This window comes from Lissotriton helveticus, chromosome 1_1 (assembly GCF_964261635.1).
Source record: "Lissotriton helveticus chromosome 1_1, aLisHel1.1, whole genome shotgun sequence".
NCBI classification, from domain to species: Eukaryota; Metazoa; Chordata; class Amphibia; order Caudata; family Salamandridae; genus Lissotriton; species Lissotriton helveticus.
The window spans coordinates 766,807,112-766,825,493 of NC_136057.1; the positions used below are offsets into that span (position 1 = coordinate 766,807,112).

General features: G+C 43.5%; 1 protein-coding gene across 10 annotated transcripts in view; it reads left to right on the forward strand.

Annotated features, from left to right (window-relative positions):
• The window catches only part of ANKRD26 (ankyrin repeat domain 26), a 1,096,841-nt gene that overhangs the window by 645,907 nt on the left and 432,552 nt on the right, over window positions 1-18,382 (forward strand). For all 10 annotated transcript variants that reach the window (XM_078674324.1, XM_078674330.1, XM_078674326.1 and 7 more), the window contains one exon: window positions 15,294-15,446. In XM_078674324.1, the coding sequence (XP_078530450.1) occupies window positions 15,294-15,446 (153 nt within the window). The remainder of the gene's footprint in view (window positions 1-15,293; window positions 15,447-18,382) is intronic.

Here is an 18,382-nt window from a genome sequence, read left to right on the forward strand (position 1 = left end):
CCATGACTGAGCTACGAGATGGTGGTGCTTTCATGCTGACGCCAGCTTCAGTCTGAAACATCCAGAAACAAGGTGGGGCTTTCATCGTTTGGGGAAAAAAAAAAAGTTTTCATCCTATGAAAAGTGTTGTTTTTAGGTCACATGATCAAGCCTTCCATCATTAGGAAACCAAAAGTAAAATGAACCAATGAAAAGTTTTATAAACAAGTCACATGACCTGTTATGCGGCATAGGGTGTAAAATTAGGAGAAAATACGTTGGCACGTGAGGCGGCGTCAGTAGCGGACCGATGTGCGAATAGGCCGAAGGCAACACAACGCGCCAAGATCTGGATGGCACCGAGGTGGTGTCCAGCAAGTTGCAGCACTGGTGTGGCCATCCTACAATGCTGAAAGTCGGCGTGGGGCGCCCCGTTGGCCTGTGAGTTTGCGTCAGTAGCGGACCGATGTGCGAATAGGCCGAAGGCAGCACAACGCGCCAAGATCCGGATGGCACCGAGGTGGTGTCTAGTAAGTTGTCGCACTGGTGTGGCCATCCAACAATGCTGAAAGTCGGCGTGGGGCGCCCCGTTGGCCTGTGAGTTTGCGTCAGTAGCGGACCGATGTGCGAATAGGCCGAAGGCAGCACAACGCGCCAAGATCCGGATGGCACCGAGGTGGTGTCTAGTAAGTTGCCGCACTGGTGTGGCCATCCTACAATGCTGAAAGTCGGCGTGGGGCGCCCCGTTGGCCTGTGAGTTTGCGTCAGTAGCGGACCGATGTGCGAATAGGTCGAAGGCAGCACAACGCGCCAAGATCCGGATGGCACCGAGGTGGTGTCTAGTAAGTTGTCGCACTTCTGTGGCCATCCTACAATGTTGAAAGTCGGCGTGGGGCGCCCCGTTGGCCTGTGAGATGGCGTCAGTAGCGGACCGATGTGCGAATGGGGCCAAAGGCAGCGCAACAATATTTTCTGATTTGAAGACACCACAAGGCGCTGAGATGCCAAGATCCGGATGGCACCGAGGTGGTGTCTAGCAAGTTGTGGCACTGGTGTGGCCATCGTACAATGGTAAAAGTCGGCGTGGGGCGCCCTGTTGGCCTGTGAGATGGTGTCAGTAGCGGACTGATGTGTGAATGGGGCCAAAGGCAGCGCAACAATATTTTCTACTATATTTTCGGAGTAGAAGACACCACAAGGCGCTGAGATGCCAAGATCCGGATGGCACCGAGGTGATGTGTAAGTTGCGGACGGATGTGCGAATGGGGCCAAAGGCAGCTCAACAATATTTTCTGAAGAGAATACACCACAAGGCGCTGAGATGCCAAGATCCGGATGGCACCGAGGTGATGTCTAAGTTGCGGACCGATGTGCGAATGGGGCCAAAGGTAGCGTAACAAGATTTTCTGTATGGAAGATACCACTAGGCGTTGAGATGCCAAGATTCGGATGGCACCGAGGTGATGTCTAGGAAGTTGTGCCACTGGTGTGGCCATCGTACAATGGTAAAAGTCGGCGTGGGGCGCCCTATTGGCCTGTGAGATGGTGTCAGTAGCGGACTGATGTGCGAATGGGGCCAAAGGCAGCGCAACAATATTTTCTGACTGACACCACAAGGCGCTGAGATGCCAAGATCCGGATGGCATCGAGGTGATGTCTAAGTTGCGGACTGATGTGCGAATGGGGCCAAAGGCAGCGTAACAATATTTTCTGTATGGAAGATACCACTAGGCGTTGAGATGCCAAGATTCGGATGGCACCGAGGTGATGTCTAGCAAGTTGGTGTGGTCATCCTACAATGCTGAAACTCGGCGTGGGTCACCCCATTAGCCTGTGAGATGGCGTCAGTAGCGGACCGATGTGCGAATAGGCCGAAGGCAGCACAACGCGCCAAGATCCGGATGTCACCGTGGTGGTTTCATAGTTGAGAGGCACTTCATCTGCAGTGGGGCGCCGAGATCCGGATGGCACCGAGGTGATGTCTAGCAAGTTGCTGTACTTGTGTGGTCATCCTACAATGCTGAAACTCGGCGTGGGTCGCCCCATTAGCCTGTGAGATAGCTGTTCTTTGGATTTGGGCCTGGTCCACTAAAATGGCCCTGGGACACCTAAGAACTCGAACGCTCGATTTTTTTTTCTCCTTTCCTGTACATGCAAAAAAAGGTAAATGCCCGGTATGTTACACGCTTCATCTGCCACGATGAACTCTCCAGAGGAACCGAAAAAATATATAGTTGTGGTAACTATACCATGCATCGTCATATGGAGAGGTGGCACCAATTAATCATAGTGCTGCATAAAAGAGAGATTTGGAGGAGAACCCCTGACCTGCTAGTACATTCATCAAAGAAGTGGCACTGAGAGCTTCAGAGGCAAGGGAAACGGTCCCAAATATTTAGAAGAACTTTGGAAAGATTAAAATGACATGTTTAGATTGTGGTAAATTAATTTCATGTGGGCAGATGAGTGTTACTCTAATAAATACAGCATATGAACATCATCATAGTCGATGGTTGGTAGAGACATTTTGACTATATCCTGGACCTGCCCGTCCTCGCCCAAAATGGCGCCGGAATAAATGGGACTCGTAACTCCTTGTTGTGTACTGGTTGCAGAACCTTGAAATCACGAGATACGTATGCAGTTTTGAAGCACATGGCGGGCGGGGACGAGAATTGATTGAATATTTCGACATCCCTATTGATATTAAGTTCTGATGTGTTATTGATTACTGTACTGTTGAAAATTCGAATTAACGTCACCCATGGTACTTGCCCGCAAATGTATATCTAGATAATTTTATTGTAACTGGCCCTGTCGTATTTTAATTATAAAATGTACGTCCACCGATTCCGTAACTGTTAGACACCTTAGTTTTTGCAACCTAATGGCCCGCCCGTTACGTTCCTCTACAGTGTAAATGTCTATTCATCATATACGATTACAGTTTGCTCCGTGGCAGGTCCACGTGGTTATAGGCTCGTATTTGTATAATGAAATTTTCACAATAAAGGTTTTTAAAAGAAAACATGGTAGTAGTGTATACATTGGTAAAGTTTTTAATAATAGTCACTGTTTTAGAATCATTAAAAGGCAAGTGAAATAAAGCAGACCAATTACATGAAGGGTAAAAGGTATAATACGAAGGAACGCAGTAAAGATAAATGGTCAAGGGCTGTTGTGTTTTCTATTCCTGCAACATAAAGTGATCGATAAGAATCTCATATTCAGGCGTATCGGCGACTAAGACAGCAGGTCGACCCTCTTTTGCTCAACGGCTCCGTCATGGGACGAAGAAACGCTCTTTTTCTCGAAAAAAGAATATATTTTACTTGCAGGACAGTTGTAAAATTTCCGGGAAAGTACATTAGCCTGGAACATTATAACATATATTTAAGAGAAAATAATGTTCGGAAGTAATTAAAAGCGTAATTTTTAGGTGATATGACCAAGGCTTTCATCATTAGAATAAGAAAAGTAAAATGAACCAATGAAAAGTTTTATTAACAAGTCACATGACTTGTTATGCTTACGTTACGCGCTGCGCGCCCCGGATGACTTCCGGATGCGCTAACGCGGCGCGTCATATGACGCATTACGCGACAACGCAGGTCCAGAATATAGTCAAAATGTCTCCACCAACCAGCGGTCGAAACACAACCCCTTTCAGCAGGCTAAATAGTTCTGTTAAATGACAACAGAAAGGACAGGCAACAAGAACCATCAGTCAAAGAGGGGAGGGCTAGTTCTTCTCTACCGGGTTACATTGGGGCGCTACCGGAACTGATCGAATTGGTAGTCTACAGTGTTTCTGGATGTTTCAGACCGAAGCTGGGGTTAGCATGAGAGCAGCACCATTTCGTAGCTCCGTTGTGGCCATTCCGCAACCAATCATGGCAGCCGCTCTTTATCGTTATTTTGGGCGGGGTGGGTGGCGGAGCCGAGCTGTTTTGCAGCCATCATTGTGTGGAGTTCAGTTCATCTCACTAGTTTTGTATTTGTCATGAGGGGTTGTTCCTAATGTTTCTATTTTAGCGAGGTCAAAAAGAGATCCCATTAGTGGCCTACTGATTTTGCTCGATTCCTTTTCTTTTTTTTTACACGATTTTTCGTTATCTGCAAAGACTAAACAGAGTATTGCGACTCTGTGTTTGTTTGTAAATAGAGAATGAACCAAAGAGAACTAATTCTAAAACAGTAAATACTTGGATAACAATCAATCAAATGGAGAGAGAAGCAGGCACGACGGATTACAACGGGGGCAAAGGCCTGCGTTAACTACCTTTCACTATCTGCAAAGAGAGAGTACTCCTAATAGAAATGAGGGGGGGGGGGCACCATTCAAAGCAGATCAGTGTGCATAAACACGAAAATGTTTTCACTTACCACGTACTTGACATTCGACAGCTTATGATATTTGCTATTAAAAAACCATTGAAATTCACTGAAAAAACCATAGGTTATAGACCATATATAGTTAGGAATTAGCATTTACAAAACCTTGAAAATTCACTGAAAAAACCATAGGTTATACACCATATATAGTTAGGAATTAGCATTTAAAAAACCTTATTTTACTCACACAAAACCATTGAAATTCCATATATAGTTAGTTGCACTAACTATATATCGCGCACCCGCAATCCACTGCTGATCATGTCACATATTACATCATTCATGACATGGTCAGTGACATCACTGATGACATCACTGATGACATCTCAAATGACATCACTGATGAGATCACTGATGACATCTCATTTGACATCAATGACCACATCACTGATGATATCATTCATGTGACAATACAATGCATCTCCTCACGTTTTAATATAACCTCTGTTTCACCCAGTGTTAAATACAGAGTATAATTTTTGAAACCATTGACACACCAATACTAGTTACTACATACGTACTCACTGATTCCTACGTCTACACACACATTCACTCATTCACCCATACAATCATTCATACATACAATCACTCATCTTTACAACACTATCATATGCACTCATACACCTATACAGACACTTACACTCTGCCACTCATCCATGGAGTTACTCACACACCTAGTCAGTCCTGTAAAGAATCAATCACACTTCCATTTTCTTGTCTATACAGTTAAACATAGAGCACCTTACATTTTCAAACATATACTAACACATACTTACTTTCTTATACAATCATTGATACAAGTACACATTGATCTGCACAGAGTCACACACCTCCCAGCCAGCCACACACACACTCAGTCTCCTATACAAATACTTGGACAATCAATCAATAACCCATATAGTTAATCATATAGCTACTGATCAACACATGCAGCAGTTTACAGAACAACAGACATAATGATGCACAAATTAAGACAGTTTACTCACTAACCCATGCACTCAGTGAGACACATTTAATCACTCACTCATACATTCAGTCATGCACCTACTAAATCCTTCGTCCAGACACTTATACATCTACTCATTCTTCAATATGTAAAACATATTTAAACTTTACAGAAACACACAGTCACTGGATGATGTCATCAGTGATCTCATCAGTGATGTCATTTGAGATGTCATCAGTGATGTCATCAGTGATGTCATTTGAGATGTCATCAGTGATGTCATTTGAGATGTCATCAGTGATGTCATCAGTGATGTCACTGACCATGTCATGAATGATGTAATATGTGACATGATCAGCAGTGGATTGCGGGTGCGCGATATATAGTTAGTGCAACTAACTATATATGGAATTTCAATGGTTTTGTGTGAGTAAAATAAGGTTTTTTAAATGCTAATTCCTAACTATATATGGTGTATAACCTATGGTTTTTTCAGTGAATTTTCAAGGTTTTGTAAATGCTAATTCCTAACTATATATGGTCTATAACCTATGGTTTTTTCAGTGAATATATATATATATATATATATATATATATATATATATATATATATATATTATTTATTTATTTATTTATTTATTTTGATACATATGTAAAAAGCATTGAGCTGGCTCCCCTTAGAGGCCAGAATACAGTTGAAACTTGCTTGCATTACACAGAAAGCTCTATACACAAACTCCCCTACTTATCTTGCTCAGAAACTAGTGTTATCTGGAGGAAGCAGAAACTCCCATTCCGCCAGTGACCTCTTGCTCCAACCTGCCCGTTTTCGAAAGAAAAAAACCTACAATCTGTCTTTCTCAGGGGCCGCACCAAGAATTTGTAACTCTCTCCCTCCCGCCATTAGAAAAATACCTTCTCTGGCACGCTTCAAAAAGGAGGCCAAAACTTTCCTCATGGGAAAAATCCTCTCCTAATCGCTGCCTTCAACCACCACAGAGAGCCTGACTAAGCTGAGACCATCGCCTGGTCCTCAGATCACCTACTCACCCCACCAAGAAGCTGTGGGGTTTTATACTGTTTAACAGCATCTGTTGCAGCACACACATGTCCCTCTTTCCCCTATGTCACTATTGCATACTACTGTCACTTGTGCTACGAAAATCTGAGGGTTTGCCTCTCTGAGGGTTTGCCTCTCTGTGGAAGGTTCTAAGAGGGTGCTGCAGCCTGATTAGCTGTGTTCCAAGTTTGGTTCTTTTTGCAAAAGGACTAAGATAGGCTAATGTAGTGACTTTGCTGTCCATAGTAGCCTATTGTATAGTGTTTTTTATAACTATTATCTATGTTTTATTATACCGCGAGACTCCCACCTCTTCGGCGGGGATGATTCTAAGCATGTGAATCTATGAAAGATAGCAATACTGGATAACTGAAGTTACAGGTAAGTAACTCATTTTCTTATTGCACGCTTCTCCTTACACTGAATTTCCACCTGTTCAACTACAGAAAAAGGTGCCTCTGTTAAAATGGCTGTACTGGCAAGCGCAAGTAATTGTTTTACAACATTCTATGGTTTAAAAAAAAAAGCACATTTATTCCTGGAAATCTTACAGCATAAGCTTGACACTTTGGAGCCCTTGTTGCCATTCAATTCGCCCCTAACACATACTCTAATTAATGCTTAGATGAAGCTGTGCTTTGCTCCCTGAGTCAGGTGTCTTGTGACTGGATATCATAGGCCAACCCCTCATGACCTGACCGTTCTCTCTCCAGTCCTGATACGAGAAAGCTTAGTGGCCCAGGTATTCACGAGCAAGGTAAATCCTAATACAGTCCCTTCTTCATACCAGCTAGGGAATCAAAGGACGTTGAAAAAAGTAAGCAAAAGAATATGTTCCACTGGCAGTTTGACATTTCTGTCCCTAAATCCGGTCTATCTACTCTGCCAATATATGCATGGTTTTTTAGACATGGCTGTCCCTGGTTAATTCAGGACAACCTTTGCCAAAATATTCGGGACAAGCAGACAGTTTGTTAAAACTATTCGGAACATGCAGGAAATTGCCAAATATGTATTAAAGGCAGGTTTTGACACACTGGACAGTGTAAGCTGTGCCATGGGCACTAGTGTTGTGCTCCGACATTTGTGCCTGGGTGTAAACTTTTGAGTTTTCTGGTGACGTTAAGACAACCTTTATAGACATGCTCTTCAATAAATCTAGACTCTTTGAAAAAAAGAAAAAAAAATATTGCGCTAGAGCATTTTAGGTTACGGCCCATTTACAAGGCTTGCTTTCACCATCCCACCAGTTTCACCAGCAATACAGGAAACTTAGAGGCTACGCGTGAGGCCCAACCTGTTAACAACAGCAGACAGTGCAGCCAATTCAAAAACCAACCCAGAATTTTCCCAGCTGCAGAGGACATGGTCGTGACCTTCTTTGTGGAAACCACCAAAAGCAGAAATGTTCTATTTCCTCCTCAACTGCTAGAATGGCTTTTAACCCCTTTGATTTACATCTGCCGTACCATGCACATCCATTAGTTTGAAAACATTATGGCCTTCCGTTCTTATCTCCAAACTCTTGTATCTCACCTGTTCCTTCTCAAGTTTCAGAGTGCCATCAAGAGGTTCTTGGGATTGGAAAAGGGCAAGGGATGTTACTCTTGTTACTTCAAAAATGACAGGGCTCCCAATAATTTTGGATCATCGACCCCCTGAATGCCTATCTACTGTAGGACATTATGAAAATGCTTACACTATGTCACGTTCTTTCTGCTTTGACACGGGCATTGGATGGTGTTTTTGCACGTGCAAGATGTATAGTTTCATGTGTCCATTCTGCAGCCCCACAGATGCCACCTTCAGTTAGTATGGGTTTTTAACTTCTTGTTCTACCCTTCTGCTTTAATTCTGCCCCTCTAGTCTTTACAAAGGTAATGGTGATGCTTGAGGCCCACTTTCGCATGTCAAGGATACATGTATTTTCGTACCTTGGCCACTGACTGCAAAAAGTGGGTTCATCTTCGAAGGACGGTCACCACTCTTTTATTCCTGGGGCTTTCCATCAGCAAACTGAACTCCCATCTGATGCCTACATAGGGGGCATCTTGGACTCTGTGGTGTTCATTGCCTTCCCACCCCACAATGAGCTCAGGAAATTCAGCATATGATCCGGATGCTTCATGCTCAATCCTTGACCTTATTGTTACTGGCTTAGAGGAGTCCTTTAGTTCTGGTCTCATGTATCCTCCTGGTCATTTGTGGTCTCTAGCACATGTGGGCCTTGCAGTGGAACCTCAGTTTCCAGTGAGCGCTACACTGGGACTGTCTATAGCAATCTTGAAGGATACAGCCCAGGACCTTCATTGGTGGCAAGAGTATTGTATTGTATTGTATTGTATATGGATTTATTAAGCGCGATTGCTGCCCAAGGGCGTCCAAGCGCTGAGTAAGTAGGCGGAGATGGGCAGTGCAGAAGAGATTAGAACTCGGTGGATTTAGCAAACAGTAAGGTTTTCAGCTGTTTGCGGAATGAGAGCAGGTTCGAGTTGGACCGGAGTTGTAGAGGAAGTGCGTTCCACAACTTCGAGGTGTTCAGGGAGAACATCCTGCCTCCGGCCCTAGCTCTCCTTACTCTGGGTACCACCGCCAGGAAAGCCTCCGTGGAGCGAAGGTTTCTATTTGGGTGGTAAGGAATGACTAGATTGTCATTGATTGCTGGGCCTGTCTTCCAGAAGGCCCGATGGGCAATACATAGTGCCTTAAATGTCACTCTCTGCCTTACTGGTAACCAATGTAGACTTTTTAGTCCGGGTCTGGCTGACTGGGTGCGTGGAATCTGTAGCAGGGTACGGGCTGCACAGTTCTGTGCCACCTGCAACTTCCGAAGAGTCATCTCAGGGGCCCCCACATATAGGGCGTTGTTCGAGTCTAGACAGGACTGGATCAGGCCTTGTACTGCCACCTGTTTGGCTTCCAATGGTAGAAGCGGGAGAACCTTCCTCAGTGTTCTGAGTAAGCCAAAACATGTGGCCGACAACTTGGTGGCCTGGGTGGAGAAAGAAAGATTTTTGTCCAGCCACACTCCTAGACTCTTTACACTTTCCTTAGGGGTGGGGGGGGGTACCCAGACAGGGGGGCCATAAGGAGGTGAAAGGCACTGGTGAGGCTGGTCCCAGGAGCATGAGCTCCGTTTTATCTCCGTTTAGTTTGAGGGAGGAGGTGGTCATCCACTCCTTGACGTCCTCTAAACATTTCAGCAGGCCTTCGTGAGTTTGCCTGTTGCTCTCTTGTGCCAGCGAAACCACTAGCTGGGTATCGTCGGCATACGATATGATTTTGATACCGTGCGGTTCGACGACCCCAGCTAGCGGTTTCATATATACGTTGAACAACGCAGGGCTCAAGGAGGAGCCCTGCGGTACTCCACAATTTAGTGGTTTGCTGGATGACACTGTTTCCCCGTCAAAGATCTGAAAAGATCTATTGGTCAGGAAGGAGTCGAACCACCTCAATGCGTCGCCTGATACTCCGATGTTATATAGACGGTTCAGCAAGGTGGCATAGCTGACCGTATCGAAGGCTGCACTTAAATCAAGGAGGATCACTGCCACTGATCCTCCCCGATCTAGTACCCTTCGTGATTCTTCGGTAACCGCTAACAAGGCGGTTTCAGTACCGTGCTTCGGTCTGAAGCCTGTTTGGTACGTATCTAGTAGTAAGTTATTCTCAAGGAACTGGACTAGCTGGGCGTTTATGTGCTTCTCCAGAACCTTGCTTGCCCAGGGGAGCAGTGAGATGGGGCGGTAACTGGAGTGATCGTCTGGGTCCAGATTGTTTTTTTTTAGTAACGCTCGCACCATAGCTCGCTTCCAGGCGGTGGGCACTGTACAGGAGGAAATGGAAGAGTTTAGTAGCTCCAAGATTACAGGCAAGATGGCTTGGCTTTCTTGTATCAGAGTTTCCGGTGGGGCTGGATCACGAGGGGAGCCCGATTTAACTTGGCGTGCCACTTTGCCGAGGGTGTCAAGGTCTAGTAGGGGAAAGTGCTCAAGACTTGCCTGGTCTGGGGAAGGAAGGTGTCTTGAGGAGGGTAGGTCGGTTGTATCTGGACTTGTGGCTGCTGTTGGAAAGGTCGAGTAAATTTTGGAAACTTTATTGTGGAAAAATTCCGCAAGCTCATTACATTGATCCTGAGTACACCAACATGTCATGCGCTAGACTGTCCATGTAGAGATCGTGGTGGCGAATGTATTATATTTGGTTTGAGGAGGTCACTTGAGAGGTTAGAAATCAGGAGTCTGTTGTCCACAGTGGGACAAAGGCTAATTATCAACCTCCTGGAGATTTGTGCCATGTGGGTGGATCTGTAAGCCTTTCTCCAATCCATCAAGGGAAGACCTGTGCAGATTGTAATGGACAGCTCAACTGCCATGTGGTACTGCAACAAGTAGGGCAGCTTGGGGTGTTGTATGGCATTTTAGGATCCGAGTGAATTTTCCCGATTCATGCCCTTATATAGGTACAATTCACATTGCCCTAATATAGGCATATAAATCATTCCCTTATTTAGGCATAGCCCATGCAGTCCAAATACAGGCATGGCTACTTCCACCCATACCCAAACGTCACAACGATTTCTTGGCAAATCGGCTTAAGCAGTCAGGGACCTCCCCTTGCTTGAATATTGATTTGTCTAAGAACTCATGTACTTTACAAAGAACTACTATTCCCTTGGGGTTCTTTACTGACGTTATTATGCCTGACTTTACCGTCACGTCAAACTAGGCACCTTCAAGGTATAAATATGCCCTCACTTGCTCTAGCAAGACACAGTGTTTCGGAGTAGTTCGACTATCTACTTGCCCGACGTAGCTCGCTACAGCAAGTGCCGAAGGAAGCCGACCCTCCAGCTGACGCACTGATAAAGAGGCTGCTCTTCTCTTTCCGAGAATCCGGCTCCAGTGTTTCCAAGCTCCCCTTGCGAGGTGTTGGGAAATCAAGTCCCGAGACAGAGATACCAGACCTCCTTCATTCTAAACTAAAGGTATGGAGCTGATTAGAACCTAAGAGAAATCTTGGATAGATTCTTGGCAAAGAAAACTAAAACCTATGCTACACAACACTTACTTCTTCCCTCGTACTAGACTTAGGTTAGGGGTAGGCGTATTTTAGAAGCACCAGTTGAGTATTTTTAGTCACTGTTATTTATATATGTATTTATATATGGTTTAGAAACCATACAATGCTCTTACAGTATTATTTTTTAATATTGTTCTCGCTGTACGCATTATACTTTGCAGTCTGCATTATGATTGTAGCAGTTCACTTTACTTGCCTGAGAAAGAAGACTGTTCAATAAACCTTTTTATTGAAAACACCCGTCTCTCTATTTCTCTGCACCTCTGTTGAAATGAAGCATGCACGATTGACTGAGTGAAATACTTACCTATTGTTTCCACGCTCTAGAGATATATTTCTTATTCTTGGGAAACAAAGTTGTCAGTGACCTCTGAGCTAGCTGGCACTCACTATTAAGTTTAGTATATTCGATAGAGACCTAGTCGACCTCAGTCCTACATCTAATCTATGGGATATATTATTGGGAATATAGGAACTACACTACAGGGGTCTCAGATCTTGTGCCAGGAGTCACTATGCCTTAACAAGTGCCTGGACATTCAGGTGATCTACTCTGTGCTACTAAATACAAGGGCAGATGAGCCCTTCACTAGTGGGGCGTACTCTGACTAGATCTTTTTGTCAATTCTGAGAACATGCAGTGTTGGGATAACTGGTATCTGGAGTTCACACTAGGTGGTTACTTAGGGGACACATTCTTCTTGCAGTGGTGCACAGGACTTTTCAATGCATTTCCACTGCTGCCTGTACTACCTCGAGTTATGAGCAGGTTAGGATGGACCAGACCAAATTTATATTTAATAGCTCTGAATTGGGCCTGGAAAGTATGTTTACCTGATCTGCTGAGCCTGAGCATCTCCCCTTTTATCAGTCTGTCCTTGCAGGATGACCTTCTGCTCAGCAACAGTGCAGAGTCCTGCACCCAGATCGCCACAATCTACAACTCCAAACATGGAGATTGAGCACTGACAACTGAGCAGTGTTTATTTACTTACTGAAGTCATAGATGTGATTCTTGTGGAAAGGTGCCCCTCAACTAAATTGATTTATTTATGCATTTTGTCCTTTAGCACATGGATTAATGTTAATTAATGTAGAACAACATTCTGCTACATGAATTTCACAGATTACTGTTGAAATCAAGGATTTTGGTGCTGGTTACTTTCTTTGAAACACACTGGGCCATAAGGCTAGACTTGCTTTGTGATATTCCATGCTAGATGCACTTACTCGGGTTTGGCATTTGTAGTTATCTGCCAAGCCCTTATAATAAACAAAATAGGTAAAAAAAAACTCTACATGCATAGAGGTACATAGATGGTCTTTGGACTGGCTTTTTTTACCCGAGTGCCGTTCCACTGTTCTCCATAATCGGATACTGTATGAGTTAATGGATTAGCCGGTCAGTTATGTAATTATTTCTGAACACGTGCATATCTACCTAGAATTGAGTGCACTTCATTGTCTGGGTTAGGGGGCAGTCCTTTAGTTACCATCTTTCCCTTTTGCTGGTTTTGACTTCCTTCCTACTTTTTAATTGTACATGTTTTTTAGCGTCCTGCAGCTCTCCAGAGAGCATTTCCAGGTCACTTTCTAACTGATCATTTCATCTGCAGTATCCTGTCAGTTACTAAACTGGTCAGCCAAGCTGGAGTGCTATTGTCCAAGTGTTGTGATTCTTATGCGATATCCACTAAGTTTAGAAGCATTACATTGACCATCTTGGATCAGTACAATGTACCAGCATTCAAAGATGTCCACCCACTACGATAGTTACAGCGTGGCCATCTTGGAATGGTATTGTTGATAGTCTATCATTGTTTTTTAAGCTCCATAACTTCTAAATGTGCCAACTATTTTGGAAATTTAAAACCACAATAAACTGTATAATACCATTGTGAGACACCACTTGCTCTTATGGATAATAATTTCTTTTTATTGCATCATATGCCTGCCAAGTTTAGGCAGCAGAATACTTTTTTGCTAAGTTTATACTTTTAATTTATCTTCCATACATTTCTGACTTCGTCTGCTTTCTTGATGATGGGTAATAGAGTGAATGCAAGAATGACTCAGTGGATGTGTGAGTGCAAGTATGAGTGAGAGATGGCATGTATTTTGACTCGTTCATTGCCTAATCTCATCATTACTGTAACAAGAACTTTTAGTTATGAGCCAGACCTGTTGACATTAGCAGTACTTGTTCTATGTGGGGATTTTTGAAATAATGGGTTTATGACCTTATGTGTATTAGGTCAGGTAGTTTCAACCAACGGTTTGCTTGCAACATTCATGAAAAAACCTGTTATGATTCTGATTTTCTAGTTGGTTTTGTGACATTATCCCTTACAGTAGCAGAGGTCCCCTTACCCGTACATTTGTGGCCAGTGGTTTAATGGTGCTCGAATTTAAATAAACACAGAGGTTGTTGGCTGGTGCTGGCTGGATGCACTTGCTCAATTGCATAGTTTCATTCTGTGAGTCTGTCACATTTAGCTATTAGTCTGTTGGAAGTGCGATTCACACAGGACAACCATTTAGTAATTTGTAGTGGCAGTCCCCATGTGCAACATAATTTTGCCTTTTTGTGCCTAGCTTTACACATGGAAGTGATAAGAACAATGCCTATCTATGTAGTCATGCACTTTGTGGTACCACAGGCAACAGACACTAAGCCCATTCATGAGTAACTGTGGAATCTGTAATTTCATTGCTTACAACAATTGCATGCACCTAAACGAAGCTAGAACTCTTGACTTTTCCAGAGCTTGTTGACATATGTGCGTATATTTAAAAAACAAAGAGCAAGAATTGATAAAGGCTTTTCTGTACTAAGTAGCCACTTCCCCACAAACTGCACATGACTGTCTACTGTTTTTCTCAGGCTGTCTGCCCCCACATATGCTGTAAGTGGTTATATGTTGGAATTTATAATCACATAATACATGGGATTCTACAATCCCTGTATAAAAACGTGTCTCTCATTTCTTTATAATCAACGACATTTTGGACACCCAGTCGCCGATTATAAAGAAATGTCTTTGGAACTCAACTGTATTAACTTACTACAGTTAACTTCTGACATCCCAATGTATGTTGCCAGAGCCAGCAGCCAGGGGAAAGTCAGGCCAGAACAGGTCACCGAGCAAAATTAGCTCATCTGTTTAGAGAACGAAAGACATTGCCTTTCTTTATGCTCTGTTTTTCTATCTGTACATTGACAAGAAGAAAGATATTTATGGCAGTGTGTTCAGTTTTTACTTACATTGTGTAATTATAGAAAAGTTTGAATCTGTCTGCTGCATCTCTTTGAAAAGACTAATTTGTGTTAAACGGATTCTAATATCTTTTTGCAACAAATATCTAACAGCTTTTTTAATGTTTATTTTTGCACTAGAGTCTTTTTTTATTCTTTGTTTGGAAACATGCCCTCTATTTTATTTGAAAGATGTACGCACCAAGGTTTTAAGTGGTTTGTGGGAAGGATGATGGTGTGACCATGTATAATAGGGAATTAAGTGCCCCTGCCGTACATGATGATGAAATTGCAAGTCACCTCTGAGTTCCATAACCATATGAAGGAACACAGCCTTTGGGTCTGTTCCTTTATCTGGTTATTGAATTCCTCAGTGACTTGCAATATCCTCCTAATGTACGGCAGGGGGTACTTTATCCTATACGTCATCCATGTTGTAATGCTTTAGCATTGTATATGTTTGCAGTGCACCTGACACAAAAGATTATTTCAAGACCTACATTGTTTATCTGTATGTGAAAAAGTCTCGAAGATAAATCAAGATAATGACTGTGCAACATAATACTTACTAGGCCGAATTGAGAAAAGTGCAGCAGGAACTTGTGGATGCGCTGAAAAAATTATCCATGTCTGAAGCCTCACTCGAGGTTACAACACAAAATAGAAACAGCCTGGAAGAGGAAAAACTACGTTTACAGACCGAAATTGAAAAGCTCAAATGCAAGGTAAGCCTTCCTATTATGAAAGACCAAAACTGCTGTTGTGTTTATGCAATGTTAACAATTTTAAACAAATTTGCCATCTAAAAAATATCATTACCGCATCCTTGACTTCTTAGACCCTTCCTTGGCATTAAGTCATTTTTGTATGTTTTATTGCATTGTTTTCTAAACAAATGAACTTTTAGTCCTCTAGCCTTCTTTTTTTTTTTTCTTCAAACATATTTTTAGCGAAAGTATTTCAAAGTACATCATAGGTTATTACCATAATTTCACACCGCACAGGGAATGTTGCAAGTTTCGACAGGACGAAAATTGTACATAGTTACACAGTGCTAAAAAGTGACCCTGCCCCAGTCTCATGGAACTGCTTAAATGAAGGGTACAGTTTTTGAAAGTAGTGGGCCTTCGGGCAGACCTTTATAATCCTTGTGTGAAATTAAACGAGTTGAGTGGATGTCCCATCATCCTTTTGTGACAGCAATTGCTCAAAACCTTCCCAACCAAAAGGTGCCAAAGGAAGCGTACTAAAAACACATAAAAAGCAACTCCCAACCAAGGAGTAACAAAGAAAACCCGCCCTCCCCTACAACGGTGGCAGCAATATTAAACCAGCTTAGTCAACTTGTGTTAATAGAAGGGAACTCAGAATTGAAAGAGGTGATGGGCTCTGACGGAAGAATGACAGACAGTCAATGATAATCCACGAGAGAGGAAGGTAACTAATGGGCCCCACTTAAATTCAAAATTCTTGAAATTATCTCTAAAAATATCTGTTATTCGTTCCAGGCTGAGTCATTTCCATAATCGAGAATGCCAAAGTGAGATTGCTGGAGATTCCCTCCTCTTCCAGGCGGCTGCAAGGGTAACCTTCGCCGCACCCAGACAGAGCCACATGATTGCCTTATCTGCTCCGGTCTGGTGCTCCAGGATTGGGTCGCGAAGTCCCAAAAGGACACCTGCCATGGTGTTTGGAATGGGGTATCCCAACAAGTCTTTGATGTGTGTGAGTATTTCTTCACAAAAGGGGCGTATAGTCGGGCAGTCCCACCAGATGTGCTGAAAGTCCCCCTGAAGCCCGCAACCACTCCAGCATCTATTGGAAGTGTTGGGAAAGATCTACTTAACCCTGGACGGATTGAGATACCAATCCATCATGGTCTTAAGATGAGCCTCCCGGAGCTCTATGGAATGATTGAATCGCGTATGCCGGTCCTTAGATGTGCCCATTCGTCTTCGGAAAAAGCGCGCTGTAGTTGTTCCCTTCCACATATACATATATCATGGAGAGAATGTGGTAGTGAGTAGGATGTTATATATAAATGAAATCACCCCTTTCATAGAGCAGTCTTGGCGAGGAAGGACTTAAATCTTGTAGGAGGATGGGTATCCGCCTCTCTTACCTGAGGTGTAAGGGCCCAGTACATTAACTGAGTGTAGTGGTATCGTTCTGCATTCTCTAGGCCATATTCCTGCTTGCAGTTGTCAAACGTCAGGGGATCAAAATTATGAAAAAAGTGTGTCAGAGCGAGGCACCCTCCCTCCCTCCAAGCGTCAAAAGGCCCCTCATATAAGCCCAGCGGGAATGTGGGGTTAAAATGGATGGGTGTAAATGGCGAGGGAAAAGAGGTCCATCTGTCATCTCCCGCGACTAAATCCCATACTTTCAAGGTGGTGCATGTGGGGGTGCTAATGTATGCATTCTTGGGTCTATCCTTTTGGGGGCGCCATACCAAATCCCAGATAGTCCATTCTGTCACATTACAATCCATATGTAACCAATGTTTATCAGATTCCCTTTTTGACCACTCAATCAGTACTCTCAATTGCGCAGCTTTATAATATAGTGCTATATCTGGGAGTCCCACTCCACCATCCGCTCGAGAGCAACTCAGTACGGAGAAAGAGAAGCGGGCACGTCCCCCTTGCCAAATGAAGTGCAAAATTGTGGTTTTAACTCGCCGAAAGAAGTCATTTTCCAATTCAATGGGTATGGCCTGAAATAAATAAAGAAGCTTAGGAAGGAGTGTCATTTTAACAGTGTGTATCCGGCCCAGGCAAGATCGAAAAAGAGGTTTCCACTTTGTGAGTTCAGATTGGATACAAGTAAGAATGGGGGGTAAGTTAGTAGCGTAGAGCCCCTCTAACCTAGGTGTTAATTGGACTCCCAGGTACTGTATAGAGGAAGTTGTCCATTGGAGGGAAGTGAGAGACTGGAGCCTGCGGATTTCTGTGTGCGGAAGTTTAATGTTAAGGATATACGATTTGCCAAGATTTATTTTAAAGCCGCTGAAGTTCCAGTTGTAAAGGAGGGAGAGATGCGGCAGGGTCGGAGAGTGACAAGAGGACATCGTCCGCAAACAGAGAAATTTTATGTGAGTCCACACTGAATGGTATCCTTTGGATATCAGGATTGGCTCTACTCGCCATCACCAATGGCTCAATGCTAAGGGCGAAAAGTAGAGGTGAAAGGGGACACCCCTGTCTGGTGCCTCTAGAGTGGAAGAAAGAGGGTGAGTGCACTCCATTGACCACAACTTTAGGTTGGGGTTGAAAATAATTAGCTCGAATCATAGTAAAAAATGTAGGTGCAAATCCGAAGGCCGTGAGCGTATTAAATAAGAATGCCCAATCCACCCTGTTGCAGGATTTCTCAGCGTCAAGCCCAACCAGTACAGCAGGGATTTGACGTCTAATGCCTTCTCTATTAGATGTACAATTCGGCGGGTATTATCATGCGTTTGTCGACCCTTAATAAACCCGATTGGTCTGGGTGTATAAGATCAGGCATGAGATCGTTCAATCGCTTTGCTATTATGGAGGAGTAGAGTTTCCCGTCAAGATTAAGCAGAGTAATAGGCCAGTATGAGGCGCATACATGGGGATCCTTCCCTGGTTTGGGTATAACAGAGATCATGGCCTCAGACATGGAGCCGGTGATC